The sequence below is a fragment of the Bufo bufo genome, chromosome 11, assembly GCF_905171765.1.
Source record: "Bufo bufo chromosome 11, aBufBuf1.1, whole genome shotgun sequence".
Lineage (NCBI taxonomy): Eukaryota > Metazoa > Chordata > Amphibia > Anura > Bufonidae > Bufo > Bufo bufo.
In genome coordinates this window covers 22169305-22183298 of record NC_053399.1, presented here as the reverse complement: position 1 = coordinate 22183298, position 13994 = coordinate 22169305, and the positions used below count along the sequence as shown (strand labels likewise).

Below are 13994 nucleotides of genomic sequence, written 5' to 3'. Positions count from 1 at the left end.
GCATCAATGAACCGCCGCCTGCAGACCCAGGCGGGCCAAGGCAGCATCTGCCAGAGTATGCACCCTGTAGAACTCGGTAAGGCGTGCAAGGAAGACCTGTGCCCGCCTTGCCCAAATGCATGGCCGAAGCCCAATGCCTCCGGCCCAGGAGGCACCGACCGCTCTGGTGAAATGAATGGTGACACCAAAGGCAGAATCCTGCCCTTGGTGCGGTAACCTCAGCAATAGCCAATCTGATAAAGCGGAGGAAAACCACCCTGGAGTCCGTCAACCCTATGCACGGACCTTCTGGAAACCCAAGAGGCCGAACGTCGACAAGAGTCAGAGATCTCCAAGTAAAAACGGCAAGGCCCAAACAACGCCCAAATCGGTGAAGTGTTGAAGCGAAAGGCAAACACCACCTTCAGAAGGAAGGAAGGAAGACACGGGATGTAGAACAGCCCTGTCCTGGGAAAAGACAGAAGGCTCGGAACAAAAAGGGGCCATTCAGGCACCCATCAGAGACACGACTGATACGGAAACACAACCGTACAGGACAGAAGGGGTAGAGAGAACTTCTGTAACGGCTCCAAGAACAAGATTGGAGCGCCGAGAGCTCAGTATGTAGTCCCCAGGGCGGTACCGAAGGACAGTACAGAGGAACCAAAGAGCCACTCCGAGGAAGAAGGTCTTGACAGGCCCAGAGGGCCGGGGAACGCTGGAAGAGGAAGAACAGCGCCGACACTTGACACCTCAAGTAAAGGAGTCCCAGTCCCAGGTCCAGGCCGGACTGTAAAAAAAGACAGAACCATGGGGAGAGAAATTCAGAGTGGGGAATGCACAGCTTCCCACAGAACCCCAGACAAAAAACCCTAAGTCTTACGACAGATCCTGGACGAAACACAGCCAGGAGCGGACAGTAGCGAACCCGCTGGAGTCTCCTGGCAAGCGGGCGAAAACCCAATGTGATCAGGCGCAGACCAGTAACACGGGCAGAAGGGTCAACAAAAAACTGGTCCTTCGGCCCTCGAGCAACGTTGTCCCGTATCCACCCGAGTGGGGGAGCAGAAGGACAGACGAAAAGGAACCAAAGGATCCGCCAGATGCCAGGACAAGACAGGCTAAAGTCCATGCTGATGTAGCCACGTTGTACAGTCCCGGTGTGGGAGATCAAAGGACAATCTGGACCGAAAGGTAGTCCCCCCAAGTTACCGAGAAGGTAAGTCTACAGCAGGACCATTGTCTTAGAATGGACCACGCAATCTGCACTCAGTGAGAGGACAGAACGCGGTAGACTCGGTAAATAGGCACACAGCTAATACAGCCAGTGTGAACAAGGGAGACAGTACGAGGCCAAAAGGAACACCGGAACCATCCACATGAACAACCATGCTCTCCCCAAAGGGGAGGACAGTGAAAGTACAGCCTCTGAAGTCTGGCGGGGCAGAAGCCACATCGGAGTGATCTGTACCGAGCGGGGGCCAAACAGAGCCGGCGAGATAAGGTAGTTGAGACAGAGGCCGGCATAACACCCTCCAACCGAAAGGAGGAGGAGTGGGCAACAGGGAAGCCATAGGACAGCTCAAAAGCAGAACCCTGCTACACTGTGAGACGCCCGGTTCACCGCATCGCAGAAGGCGAATACCCTGAAGAACCCAAGGCGGAGGTCCTCCGGACCTGGGTAATCGAGCACCCAAGAGAAGTTGGGTGACCTTCCCGAGAAGAGCTGCCCGAACCTGGTAGCAGATCAGACTGAAGCGTAGAGGCGCCAAGAGGAAGGACTCATACCACACTGCATCCGAAGAGGAGGAAATTGCAGCAGGCAAGGGAACCGCAGTCCTGCCAGAGCCAGCGAAGAATTCGAGGGACACTGCAGACAACAGCACTCTCGACCATGTGACCACTAGCGCAGGGAAGCAATGCCGCGGAAGGACGAATGGGCACGCATCTAGGACCCATGAACACTCCCTGGGATGAAAGGCCAACTAAATGAATGAGTACCACCCAGCTCCGTGCAGCAGAGAGCAATAGAGCCTGTCCGGGTCAGGTGGACAGAATGAACTCCTTAGAGACGAGTGCAAGGCTTGCGGCAAGCATCGAATCCCAAGAAAACAAAAGTATGCCGCAGGAAGCAGGTGAGGCATACGTACAAGCAGCCCCGTAAGCAGTGAGAAGGCCAACCCACCTACAGGAGGAGAAGGCATACACGGCCCAAACAACGCACAAGAACGTCCGCTCACTGCAAAAAGGTTACTCAGCGAAAAAGGGGGCTCGCTACAGCATGTACGGAATTGCAAAGTGCAACCTGAAAGGGAGTTATGCACAAGCCTAGTATAGCATGCGATGGAACGCAATCAGTCCGCCCCGAAAGGGGGGAAATTGTACCTGGCAAACTGCAGTCGGCAAGAGTGCAAAGGCCCGTCCCAAAAGGGAGTGATGCCTAAGGCCGTACTTACTTCAGAGAAGCAGGACATACCCTATAATCCAGCAGGAACGCAGGAGGTCCACCTAGTGAAAGGGGAACATGCACAGGGTTATCCTAGCATTAAGGGAGTGTGCAATAATACACCCAACACTGAACTCAGCGAGAGTGCAACTACTCTGCCAATGAAGGGGGACATGTACAAGTCCAGCACAGCCATACAAGGACAGCCGTGAATCTCATGAGCGTGCCAAATTCTGCCCATGGAATGAGGGGTGGTCACGCACAAGGCCAGCACCATATCCAATGGAAGTGCAAGCGTTCCACCCATGTTAGAGGGCCATTCTCATGGCCAGCAATGTATCCGGTGAGAGTGTAGCATGCCGCCCAGAAAAAAGGGGGGGTAATGCACATGGCCAGCATCTCATCCAGGGAGAGTGCGAGCACCCTGCCATGTATGGGAGTCATACACATGGCCAGCAACGTACCGGCGAGAGACAACACAGTCAGTGAGAATGTGTGTATGTCGCCTGAGAAAGGAAGGCATGCCCCTGGCTGGCAGCGAATCAAGCGAGAGTGCATACATGGGGTTCATGCACATGGCCAGCAACGTACCTGCGAGAAAACAACCACAGACAGAGGGATGTATGTATGCTGCCTGAGGGAAGGAGGATATCCAAGGCCGGCAGCGAATCCAATGAGAGTGCAGCATACCGCCTATGGAAGGGGGTCATGCCTATGGCCGGCAGCGAAACCAGTGAGAGTGCAGCATAGTAACATAGTACATAACATAGTACATAAGTACATCATAGCACATCAGTGAGAGTGCAGCATTCCGCCTATGGAAGGGGGTCGTGCACATAGCCAGTACCGTATCCGGTGAGAGTGCAGTATTCCGCCTAAAAAGGGGGTCACGCACATGATCGGCAACAGATCCACTAAGAGTGCAGCGTTCCGCCTAGAGAAGGGGGTCACGCACATGGCCGGCAGCGAATCCAGTGAGTGCTGCGTTCCGCCCACGGAAGGGGGTCACGCACATGGTCGGCAGCAAATCCAGAGAGAGTGCAGCGTTCCGCCTATGGAAGGGGGTCACGCACATGGCCGACAGCGAATCCAGTGAGAGTGCTGCGTTCCGCCTATGGAAGGGGGTCACGCACATGGCCAGCACCGTATCCGGTGAAGGTGCAGTATTCCGCCTAAGAAGGGGGTCATGCACATGGCCAGCCGGCAGCCAGGGAGAGTGCAGTATCCCGCCTAGGAAGGGGGGGGTGTGCACATGGCAGGCACCATAACTGGAGAGATGATGAATGCTGCCTACGGAAGGGCCGCATGCACTTGGCCAGCGCCGTATCCTGGAAGAGAGCAAGAAAACCGCCTAAAAGGGGAAATGCCCTAGCAGCGACGCAGGCTGGGAGCGCAACACCATGCCGCCTGTGGAAAGAGGTCATGCAGCACTACTGATGAGGCTGCAGCGTCCTGCGCAGTCCAATAGAAATCAGTTATCTATTATTCATTATTATTATTCATTTTTTTAAACACAGCCTCTCTGAGGCTAAAGGGGAGCCACCATATAGGGGCACAGATCGTCTGCGAGTCAGGAAAAAGGGGGCCAACCATACAGGCCCATTGGGAACCGGCCGGTACCCAAAGGGTTAACAGGGATCCGGCCTGGCGGGCGGCGCTGCGATCCCCTGGGGGCGGAGGAACCCCCAGGCGGGAAGAATTCGCGCCTGGAGAAGTTCCCGCCCCCTCCACCAGAGGCCGGAATTTTGCGGCCTAGTAGGCCGCGAAGCCGGGGACTAAATTTGCGGCGCCCGGCCCTTATGTACCGCCGGGACCTGAGGCGGAATGCGCTTCAAACCGGCCGCGGGTGCCCACCCCGCGGGCCGGTCGGAATTGCGGCCCAGCGGGCCGCGAAGCCTGGGACAAAATTTGCGGAGCCCCGCCGACCGGCACCGACTGGGCCTGCTGGGGCCTAGTCAAGCCCAATGCCGGCCGCGGGAGCCCACCCCGCCGGCCGGAAGAGTCAGGGGCCCGGAATGGCGGCTCGCCGGCCGCGGGAGCCCACCCCGCCGGCCGGAAGAGCCAGGGGCCCGGAATGGCGGCTCGCCGGCCGCGGGAGCCCACCCCGCCGGCCGGAAGAGTCAGGGCCCGGAATGGCGGCCTAGCAGGCCGCGGAGCCTGGGCTAAAGTTTTTGCGGCGCCCGGCCGCACCGGAATATTAATGCTGGCCGGAGGCGAGGCCTTGCTCCACAGCCTCAGGCCTTGAGCAACCCTCCGGTAAGGAGATGGGGGGGACCCAGAGACCAGGTGCCCGTGCGGATAGAGGAGCAGCTTCTGCAGGGAGCAGATTGTCGCTCTGCGGCACCCCAGGGGCCAGCCTAGGTCCAGCAGGGGAAGGGTCCAGAGGCCCAGTATGGGGGTCAGGCACGCAGGAGACCAGGGTGGGGGGTGGGGGACGTAGGGCTGGAGAAGCCACTCTCTTACCACAGCCGTCTTCACCCTCGGTCCATTCCAGCAGGGTCGCCCCTTCAGCTACTGGCACCGTAGTGGCAGGACGCTGGAAGAGGGACTTGGCGTGCGGGCGACCCTTGCGCTGGCGGGATGTAGGGGAGCTGGGCTGCCCTGATCCACCTTGTCTTCTGTGGGGGAGGCAGCAGTGCGGGTGACCGGCACTGGCGCAGCTCAACCCCGGGAGAAACAGAGAGGTCTAGTGCGTCTCTGTTGTCCCTGATGATCTGGAACAAAAAGAAAAGAAAAAAGTAAAAATCTAAAATTTAAACAAGGAGAAAACAGCCCTGCAGAGCAGGGAGTGTCTTGCCTCCTTGGACACTAAGCAAAAACTGGCAGTCTCTCTCTCCAGGCTGAGGGTATAGCTGTGGAGGAGGGGCTTAACAGTCTTCACTTAGTGTCACGCCTCCTAGGGAGCTGAGCTATACCCAAGGTCTTCTGTGTCCCCCAAGGAAACTGGGCGAGAAATATAGAGTATACAAATTACCTTCAGAGATGGGAATATTTCGGAGACACTCCGCTATGAAAATATTTCTTGGGTGACCATCAAGTATTAGAAACATTCTTAGAAGTACATCTTCAGGCACCATGCACATAACTGAGATTGTTTTGCAGTCCACAAATCACAGATCCGCAAAATACAGATACGGTCTGTGTTGCACTTGCATCTTTTGTGGACCAATCGAATTCAATGGGTCCATGGTCTGCATTCTGTGGACAAGTTTTAGGCTAGGTCTACACAACGTCATTTGTCGTGCGACAGATAGGGCACAACTACACTGCAACATTTGTTGCGCGACAATTTTTAGAGTGGCAGTCTATGGTGTCGCACTGCAACATGCGACATGCTGCGACAGTCGCAGAAAAATCCATCTCAAATGGATTTTCTGCGACTGTCGCGTCGCAGTATGTTGCATGTTGCAGTGCGACACCATAGACTGCCACTCTAAAAATTGTCGCGCGACATTGGTGCAACAAAATGTCCCGCGAAAAATGTCGTTGTGTAGACCTGGCCTTAAGCTTTTGCAGAACAGACAGATGCAGAAACCACACGGATCCTCTCTGTGCTTTCCACATCTGTATGTCTGTTTTGCAAAAAGATAGACTATGTCCACAAAATGTGGACCACAGACCCACGGCGCCGCAATACAGACAGCTGTGTGCATGAGGCCTAAAGCACATTTGCACGTAACAAGGGCATTCCTGAAGACGGGTAACAAATACGATTATAACTTTGCTTAAAGGGGTTGAAATTTATCACAGATCAACAGGATGTGTTATAAAGGTCTTTGAGACCAGCTTCTATCTCAATAAAGGGGCCCTGCTCTCCGTTTAGGGTGGGTTCACATCACGTTTTCCCCACCTGTTTAACGTATACAAAAAACGTATATATGTTAAACAGGTGCCTCAGACTGATGCCATACAGTGGCATACGTTCACCATACCATACATTGTGAAGAAAAAAAATAAAAAATATATAATAATAATTTTTTTTCCCACTGTAAAAAAAAAAAAGTACACTTTTTTTTTTTTACCGTCCTGTGCAGGATACAAGAACGTGATGCGCTGCGTTTTTGTATCCTATTTTTTGGTAACGTACACGTCAAACGAAGTCATAAAACGTGGTGTGAACCCAGCCTTACCGCTAGCCGAGCAGGCATGCAGTACAATGTGTCCCTTGTGCCATTAAGCATTCATAGTATATTGATGTCCGATAGGTGTGGGTCCCACCTCAGGGACCTGTTCCCATCTCAAGACGACTACCCCACTGTGAATAGAGAGCTAGCTGCGCATGCGTTGCTTTCTCCATTCACTGCTCTCCATTCTGAAAATAGTGAACATTGGCTCAGCCATTTTTGCAAGCGCCATAGCTGTCAATGGAGGGGTGGTACCGCATGCAAGGTGTCCTCGCCATACACAGCACGGTCTGTTCTTCTGACGGGAGCAGATCCCAGAGGTGGGACCCATAACTATCAAACATTTATGGATATCCTATCAATATACTAAAGACGATGGGACAATCCCTTTAAAGGGCATACTCGCTTGGCTTTTTTGGAAGACCCCAAGAAATGAATAGAGGGGACTTATCACAAGCGCAATGTGCTCTTCATTAAGGGTGGAGCACCATTCTTAAGACCGGAGCAGGTCCCAGAGGTGGCAAGCGCTTTAAGGGACAGATCGCAGACAGCATAACTTTTAAGTACCTGGGATCCAGTCCCTCAACCTTCTGCAGCCATCACGTGTACATGACTGCTGACCTCTCATGTGACAGAAGAGAGCGTGGACCACTCAGGGCCCTGGATCATCGGCACACTATTTACAGGCTGTTCAAACGAGCGTATTCTGGACGTATTATAAATCATTATAACTTGGATGCGTCACAGCCCAACCATGGGTTTAACTTACCTGAACTCAAAGCATCATAGAACCCTATGATGCTGTGAGTTCTGGTCCATTAAACCTGTGGTCTACCCATGACACGTACAAGTAATACCTTTGAAATAACGCGTCCAGAATACGCTCGCGTGAACAGCCAGTCATAGCTAGGCCAACAGTTTTTGGGAAAACCTACCCTTTATAGGTTTTGCAGCTCTTTGCAGATCTTTAGGCGGATGCCTTGTAAAAGCGAGGGCAATCTCCTTGGAGAGATTCTCATCAACATCTGCAGTCCCGTTCCTGTAATTCATCCGCTGTCCAATCACAGTCACCGGTTTATCATTGACAGAGGTTCCTGGGGGGGGGGGGGGGGGACAATGAAAAAGGTTAGGAAACCATACGACAAGTGAAGGAGACGAATTTCTACTAATTAGCGCAAAGTCCTAATATTTGTTGGATAAGAAGAAGGACATGGCAGGATTAGAAGAATCTCACGGGACCACATTCTTCATGTCATGCAGCACAGAAAAGGCAAACACAGAAATCGAAGACGGCTCATTAATCCTGCGCAGCGCTGTATTTGTTCTGTCAGCTACAAAGACGCAGGTCACTGAGAAGCAAGGTGCTCACTAAAGACATGAGTGATGTGCCATAAATCTCCTCTCCCCAGGTCTCCATAATATAGGCTAATAGCCATCTATACATATAGCCACACCCGGATCTTATATGCATATAACCAATGTAGCCCATGGATACGGGCTCTGTAAAACAAGTGGAATGGCATTGGCCTTTGGAGCACAAAACTACTTGTCAAAGAAAAACGTATGTGTCTATAAACTATGAGTGTTTGATCACCACTGGGAATCCCACTGATCACAAAAACGGGGGTTTCCATTTTAATGGAGCGGTGGTTGAGCTCCACTGGAAGTCTATGGGACTGACAAAGATAGCCGAGCACCGTACTCACCTATCTCTGTCCGTCCCATAGACTTTGAAGGGAATAACTGCATACTCCATTCAGATGGAGGGTACAGGATCACTAATCTTGCGATGAGTAGAACTCAGAATAGGAGGTCCCCCCTCAATCATCAGACACTTACCCTGTAGGATACATTGATTCTGGGGAAGAACTCTTTAGGGAATGTCCCTAGTTACTGGATATAATTTGCTGCAGATTTTGCTATGGATATGCAGCAAAATCTGAATCAAATCTGGGTAAAAATATACACGATTTTCATGCGAATTTCACTCTCTGCATTACAAAGGATGAAATCTTCTTCATAAACGGACATGCTATGTAATTAAAATTCACACTACGTGTCAATTGCTGTGTGGATTTTGCTTTGATTTCTTTGCAGCACTCATATGGGATTGGTTTAAATCTCTTTTCACAGCTCAGGGAAGTAAACAGATACCGGTAGGGAGGAAACTGAATGGCGGTGTTAAAATGGCAGGGGATTAAACGGGTAATTAATGCTCATTAGTACATTTTGTACCAGTCATCATAGTGTATGAGGGCACAGGTTTGTTAATATGATGATTCGTCACCATACAGTTGGCATGCTATCAGCAACACATCCCCTGTTTACATGGGACAAACCTTTCTATGCTTGCATTAAAGATGCGATCAAAGGCAAATGAGTGTTTGCGTGTTGGTTGGCTGATCTATAGGATGGGTTACAAGGGGCAGTGATCGAATATGAACATTCCCTAGGAACAGTCATTTGCCCCCATCACCAGTCAGTGTAAATGGGTCTCTAGGCACACGTATTACATGTCTCCACCGAGGCTCCATCAGGACAAGGGGCCACTTTCTAATATTCTTCCTTGGGGCTTGTGGGGCTGTATGTCTTCTGTACAGTGTCCAGCTCTGCTCCAGTAAAGTGTCTTATATCATGTAATTCTAAGCGAAAGGCATCATTACATTCAGCTGAGCGAGCCCTACAAGTCATCGTGCCTGGTGTAACAGTAAATTTCCTCCTTTTAAAAGGCCCGCAGATGCACTTTAAAGGGAAGAAATTTACTGTTACGCCAGGCACGATGCCTTGTAGGGCTCGCTCAGCTGAATATTATATGTGAATCTTTATAAACCGTACACTACTACAAGAAAATATACCTAGGGGAAGACTGTCCGGCTTTTTCACAGCATCCTTGTTTCGTGCAGAAAGGACTCTTGACGGCCGTAATTTTGAAACCAGAGTCACATCGGACCTGTAAAAAGGAAATAAGGAACAGCAAAATTACCCAGCAATACAAGGAAACATACAGAGAGTTCTGCAGTCACAAGTTTTACTAGAACGCTACCAAACAGCGAACATACGGGATTCTTCCAAGTTGGTGTAAAATAAAGAAGAATCCTGGACGTCACCCGGACCTATCACCCTGGTTTGCAGTGCCAGCAGACGTGCAGGATAATCCACCACTGTTCTGGGGTGGCATGACTGTTTGAAGATTGCACAGTTTGCTAAGACCCTATCCCATGTTGATCACCGGGTGTTCTCCTGCTGGGACCCCTCCATCAATCAGCTGTTGGGGACCCAAGATGAACACGTTTAGCTTCTCATTTCAGTGCACACTGTGTAATGCATTAATCTCACCAGTCTTCAGAGGTCACACGTATACCTAACAGAGGAGGTTAACGTTCTCCTAGTGACCGGGCAATGTATGGGGCTTCTCCTTCCGAAGGTCAACCAGTTCCTTGCAGTCAGACCACATTCCTGTCCACATTACTTCACCAGTCCTGGTTACTATTTAACTCCTCATATTAGAAATGTGCAGCAAACCTTTCTGGTTATGCTGAAATGTCCCTGAAACCAAATAATCCACAGGCGGACCTTCTACACCTTATGCACTCATACTCCCACATTCAATAATTTTGGGACCAAAACAAAACTTCTGTCGCTGACCACTAACTGAGCGAGTGTCCCAACACAGTAACCTGGAGCCTAAACTTATTCAGGGAGACTAAACCCAGCGATGTCCCTGTACAGGGACACTAAACCCAGCGATGTCACTGTACAGGGACACTAAACCCAGCGATGTCACTGTACAGGGACACTAAACCCAGCGATGTCCCTGTACAGGGAGACTAAACCCAGCGATGTCACTGTACAGGGACACTAAACCCAGCGATGTCCCTGTACAGGGACACTAAACCCAGCGATGTCACTGTACAGGGATATTAAACCCAGCGATGTCACTGTACAGGGATACTAAACCCAGCGAAGTCACTGTACAGGGATACTAAACCCAGCGAAGTCACTGTACAGGGATACTAAACCCAGCGATGTCACTGTACAGGGACACTAAACCCAGCGAAGTCCCTGTACAGGGACACTAAACCCAGCGATGTCACTGTACAGGGATACTAAACCCAGCGAAGTCACTGTACAGGGATACTAAACCCAGCGAAGTCACTGTACAGGGAAACTAAACCCAGCGAAGTCACTGTACAGGGATATTAAACCCAGCGATGTCACTGTACAGGGATACTAAACCCAGCGAAGTCACTGTACAGGGATACTAAACCCAGCGATGTCACTGTACAGGGATACTAAACCCAGCGATGTCACTGTACAGGGACACTAAACCCAGCGAAGTCCCTGTACAGGGACACTAAACCCAGCGATGTCACTGTACAGGGATATTAAACCCAGCGATGTCACTGTACAGGGATACTAAACCCAGCGAAGTCACTGTACAGGGATACTAAACCCAGCGAAGTCACTGTACAGGGAAACTAAACCCAGCGAAGTCACTGTACAGGGATATTAAACCCAGCGATGTCACTGTACAGGGATACTAAACCCAGCGAAGTCACTGTACAGGGATACTAAACCCAGCGAAGTCACTGTACAGGGATACTAAACCCAGCGATGTCACTGTACAGGGATACTAAACCCAGCGATGTCACTGTACAGGGATACTAAACCCAGCGATGTCACTGTACAGGGATACTAAACCCAGCGATGTCACTGTACAGGGATATTAAACCCAGCGATGTCACTGTACAGGGATACTAAACCCAGCGAAGTCACTGTACAGGGACACTAAACCCAGTGATGTCACCGTACAGGGAAACTAAACCCAGTGATGTCACTGTACAGGGACACTAAACCCAGCGATGTCCCAGTACAGGGACACTAAACCCAGCGATGTCATAGTACAGGGATACTAAACCCAGCGACGTCACTGTACAGGGAGACTAAACCCAGCGACGTCCCAGTACAGGGACACTAAACCCAGCGATGTCACAGTTCAGGGAAACTAAACTGGATGCTGGTCATGCGGCAGATGTGATACATGATCTGGATTTTGTGAAAGCACTTGAGACTGCCACACAAGAGCCTTGTGCCGAAGCTACAAATGCAGGGACTAGAGGACAATATGTGCACATGGGTAAAGAATTAGTTACAGGACAGGAAACAAAAGAGTTGTTGTAAACAGTACATTTCTCAAAATGGTCAGCTGTGGGGTACCACAAGGATCTGTACTGGGAGCAGCGGGGTAGCACAAGGATCTGTACTGGGAGCAGCGGGGTAGCACAAGGATCTGTACTGGGAGCAGCGGGGTAGCACAAGGATCTGTACTGGGAGCAGCGGGGTAGCACAAGGATCTGTACTGGGAGCAGCGGGGTAGCACAAGGATCTGTACTGGGAGCAGCGGGGTAGCACAAGGATCTGTACTGGGAGCAGCGGGGTAGCACAAGGATCTGTACTGGGAGCAGCGGGGTAGCACAAGGATCTGTACTGGGAGCAGCGGGGTAGCACAAGGATCTGTACTGGGAGCAGCGGGGTAGCACAAGGATCTGTACTGGGAGCAGCGGGGTAGCACAAGGATCTGTACTGGGAGCAGCGGGGTAGCACAAGGATCTGTGCTGGGAGCAGCGGGGTAGCACAAGGATCTGTGCTGGCAGCAGCGGGGTACCACAAGGATCTGTGCTGGCAGCAGCGGGGTACCACAAGGATCTGTACTGGGAGCAGCGGGGTACCACAAGGATCTGTACTGGGAGCAGCGGGGTAGCACAAGGATCTGTACTGGGAGCAGCGGGGTACCAAAAGGATCTGTATTGGGAGCAGCGGGGTAGCACAAGGATCTATGTTAAGCCTCATTCACACGTCAGTGTTTCACGGCCGTGTGCTGTACATATTCTCCATTGACAGCACACATCCCCATTCATGTGTATTGACACATCAGCGTTTTATCACGGTCCGTGGGTCAGTGTTTTTAGCATTATAGAGCAGGCTATTTTGTCAGTTTTCACAGATCCATCAGGTTCATTATAGTCTATGGGTCCGTGAAAACCACGGATGCAACATGGATGCCATCCGTGTTGCATACATGTTTCACGGATCATTAAGAAGAGATGCTTTGAAAATTATTTTTCAGCTGTTCAGTGTCAGTGAGACACGGATGCAACACGGACAGCAAAAAACAGACACACGGACCCAACATGGATCCTTCACGGACGCATCACTGACACGGACGTGTGAACTAGGCCTTAGGCTCACAGTAATCGTATAGCTGCATACACATTGAGTGGAATAAAACTGGGGACAACAGATCAAGAAAAGGACTTGGTACAAGTAGCTAAGCAGCAGTGCTCAATGTCAGGCAGCAGCGCAAAAGCACATGAGATTTTACGGTGTATATAAAAAAACAAAAACAAAACCTGTAATCCCAATGTCATAATAACCCCTTTATAAATCCCTTGTAAGGACACAACTGTCAGTTTTGGGCTCCATACACTATAAAGGATACAGAAGAACTAGAGAGGGTTCAGAGGCGGGCGACTCTTTAGAACCTTAAAAAATTGTGCTTGTTCAGCTTGGAAACAGGACGTCCCAGAAGTGATCTCATGTATGTGTTGTCAATATAAAGAACTGGTCCACGATTTCTTAATTCCAAGGACTCTACAGAGGACCAGGGGACGTCCTTTGTGTGGAGAGGAGATGTGAACATCAATACAGGAAAGGGTTCTTTACGGTTAGAGCAGTCACACATTAGAATCTCCTACTGCAATTGGCAGTAATGGCAGATAATGCGTCAGTATTTAAAAAAGGGCGAGATGCTCATCTAATTGCAAATTGCACTGAGGGTTATAATTAAGCTCACAACGTATAATTGGTCTGAAACAGGTCGAACCTAATGGACCTGCGTCTTTTCTCAAACTTTAGATCCAAGGAAACAAAAGAAGGCGAGGTCCAGAGCGCTGTCGTCCAAAAGAACATTTATTATTAAAAATTAGATGAAATCACTACGTATAACGCGTTTCGTAGGCGATCTGCCGCGTTCATCATTCCTCTGAAACGCGTTATACGGTACTTGGTGATTTCATTTCATTTTTAATCATAAATGTTCCTTTGGAAGATGACAGCGCTCTGGACCTTGCCTTCTTTTGTTTCCCTTGCTCTATCCTATGGCTTCTGCGTGGAAGTGACGGCCGAGGTGGTAGCTGCAGTCTCCTGTGATACTCTCATCGTGTTTGATAACCGCATAACTCCTTTTCGATCTGCTAATCTGGGAATTGTTTGCACCATGGAACGGTTACAGTTTTATATGTTTAAGGCTACTTTCACACCAGCGTTAATATTTTCTGGTATTGAGATCCGTCGTAGGGTCTCAATACTGTAAAAAAACGCTTCCGTTTTGTCCCCATTCCTTGTCAATGGGGACAAAACGTAACTGAACAGAACGGAGTGCTCCA

General features: G+C 50.4%; 1 protein-coding gene across 2 annotated transcripts in view; it reads right to left on the bottom strand.

Moving 5' to 3' along the window:
* TOGARAM1 (TOG array regulator of axonemal microtubules 1) overlaps positions 1 to 13994 on the bottom strand; it is a 60425-nt gene that overhangs the window by 23088 nt on the left and 23343 nt on the right. For both annotated transcript variants that reach the window (XM_040411644.1, XM_040411645.1), the window contains exons 6-7: positions 9405 to 9499; positions 7485 to 7643 (exon numbers count right to left, since the gene is read on the bottom strand). In XM_040411644.1, coding sequence (XP_040267578.1) covers positions 7485 to 7643; positions 9405 to 9499 — 254 coding nt within the window. The remainder of the gene's footprint in view (positions 1 to 7484; positions 7644 to 9404; positions 9500 to 13994) is intronic.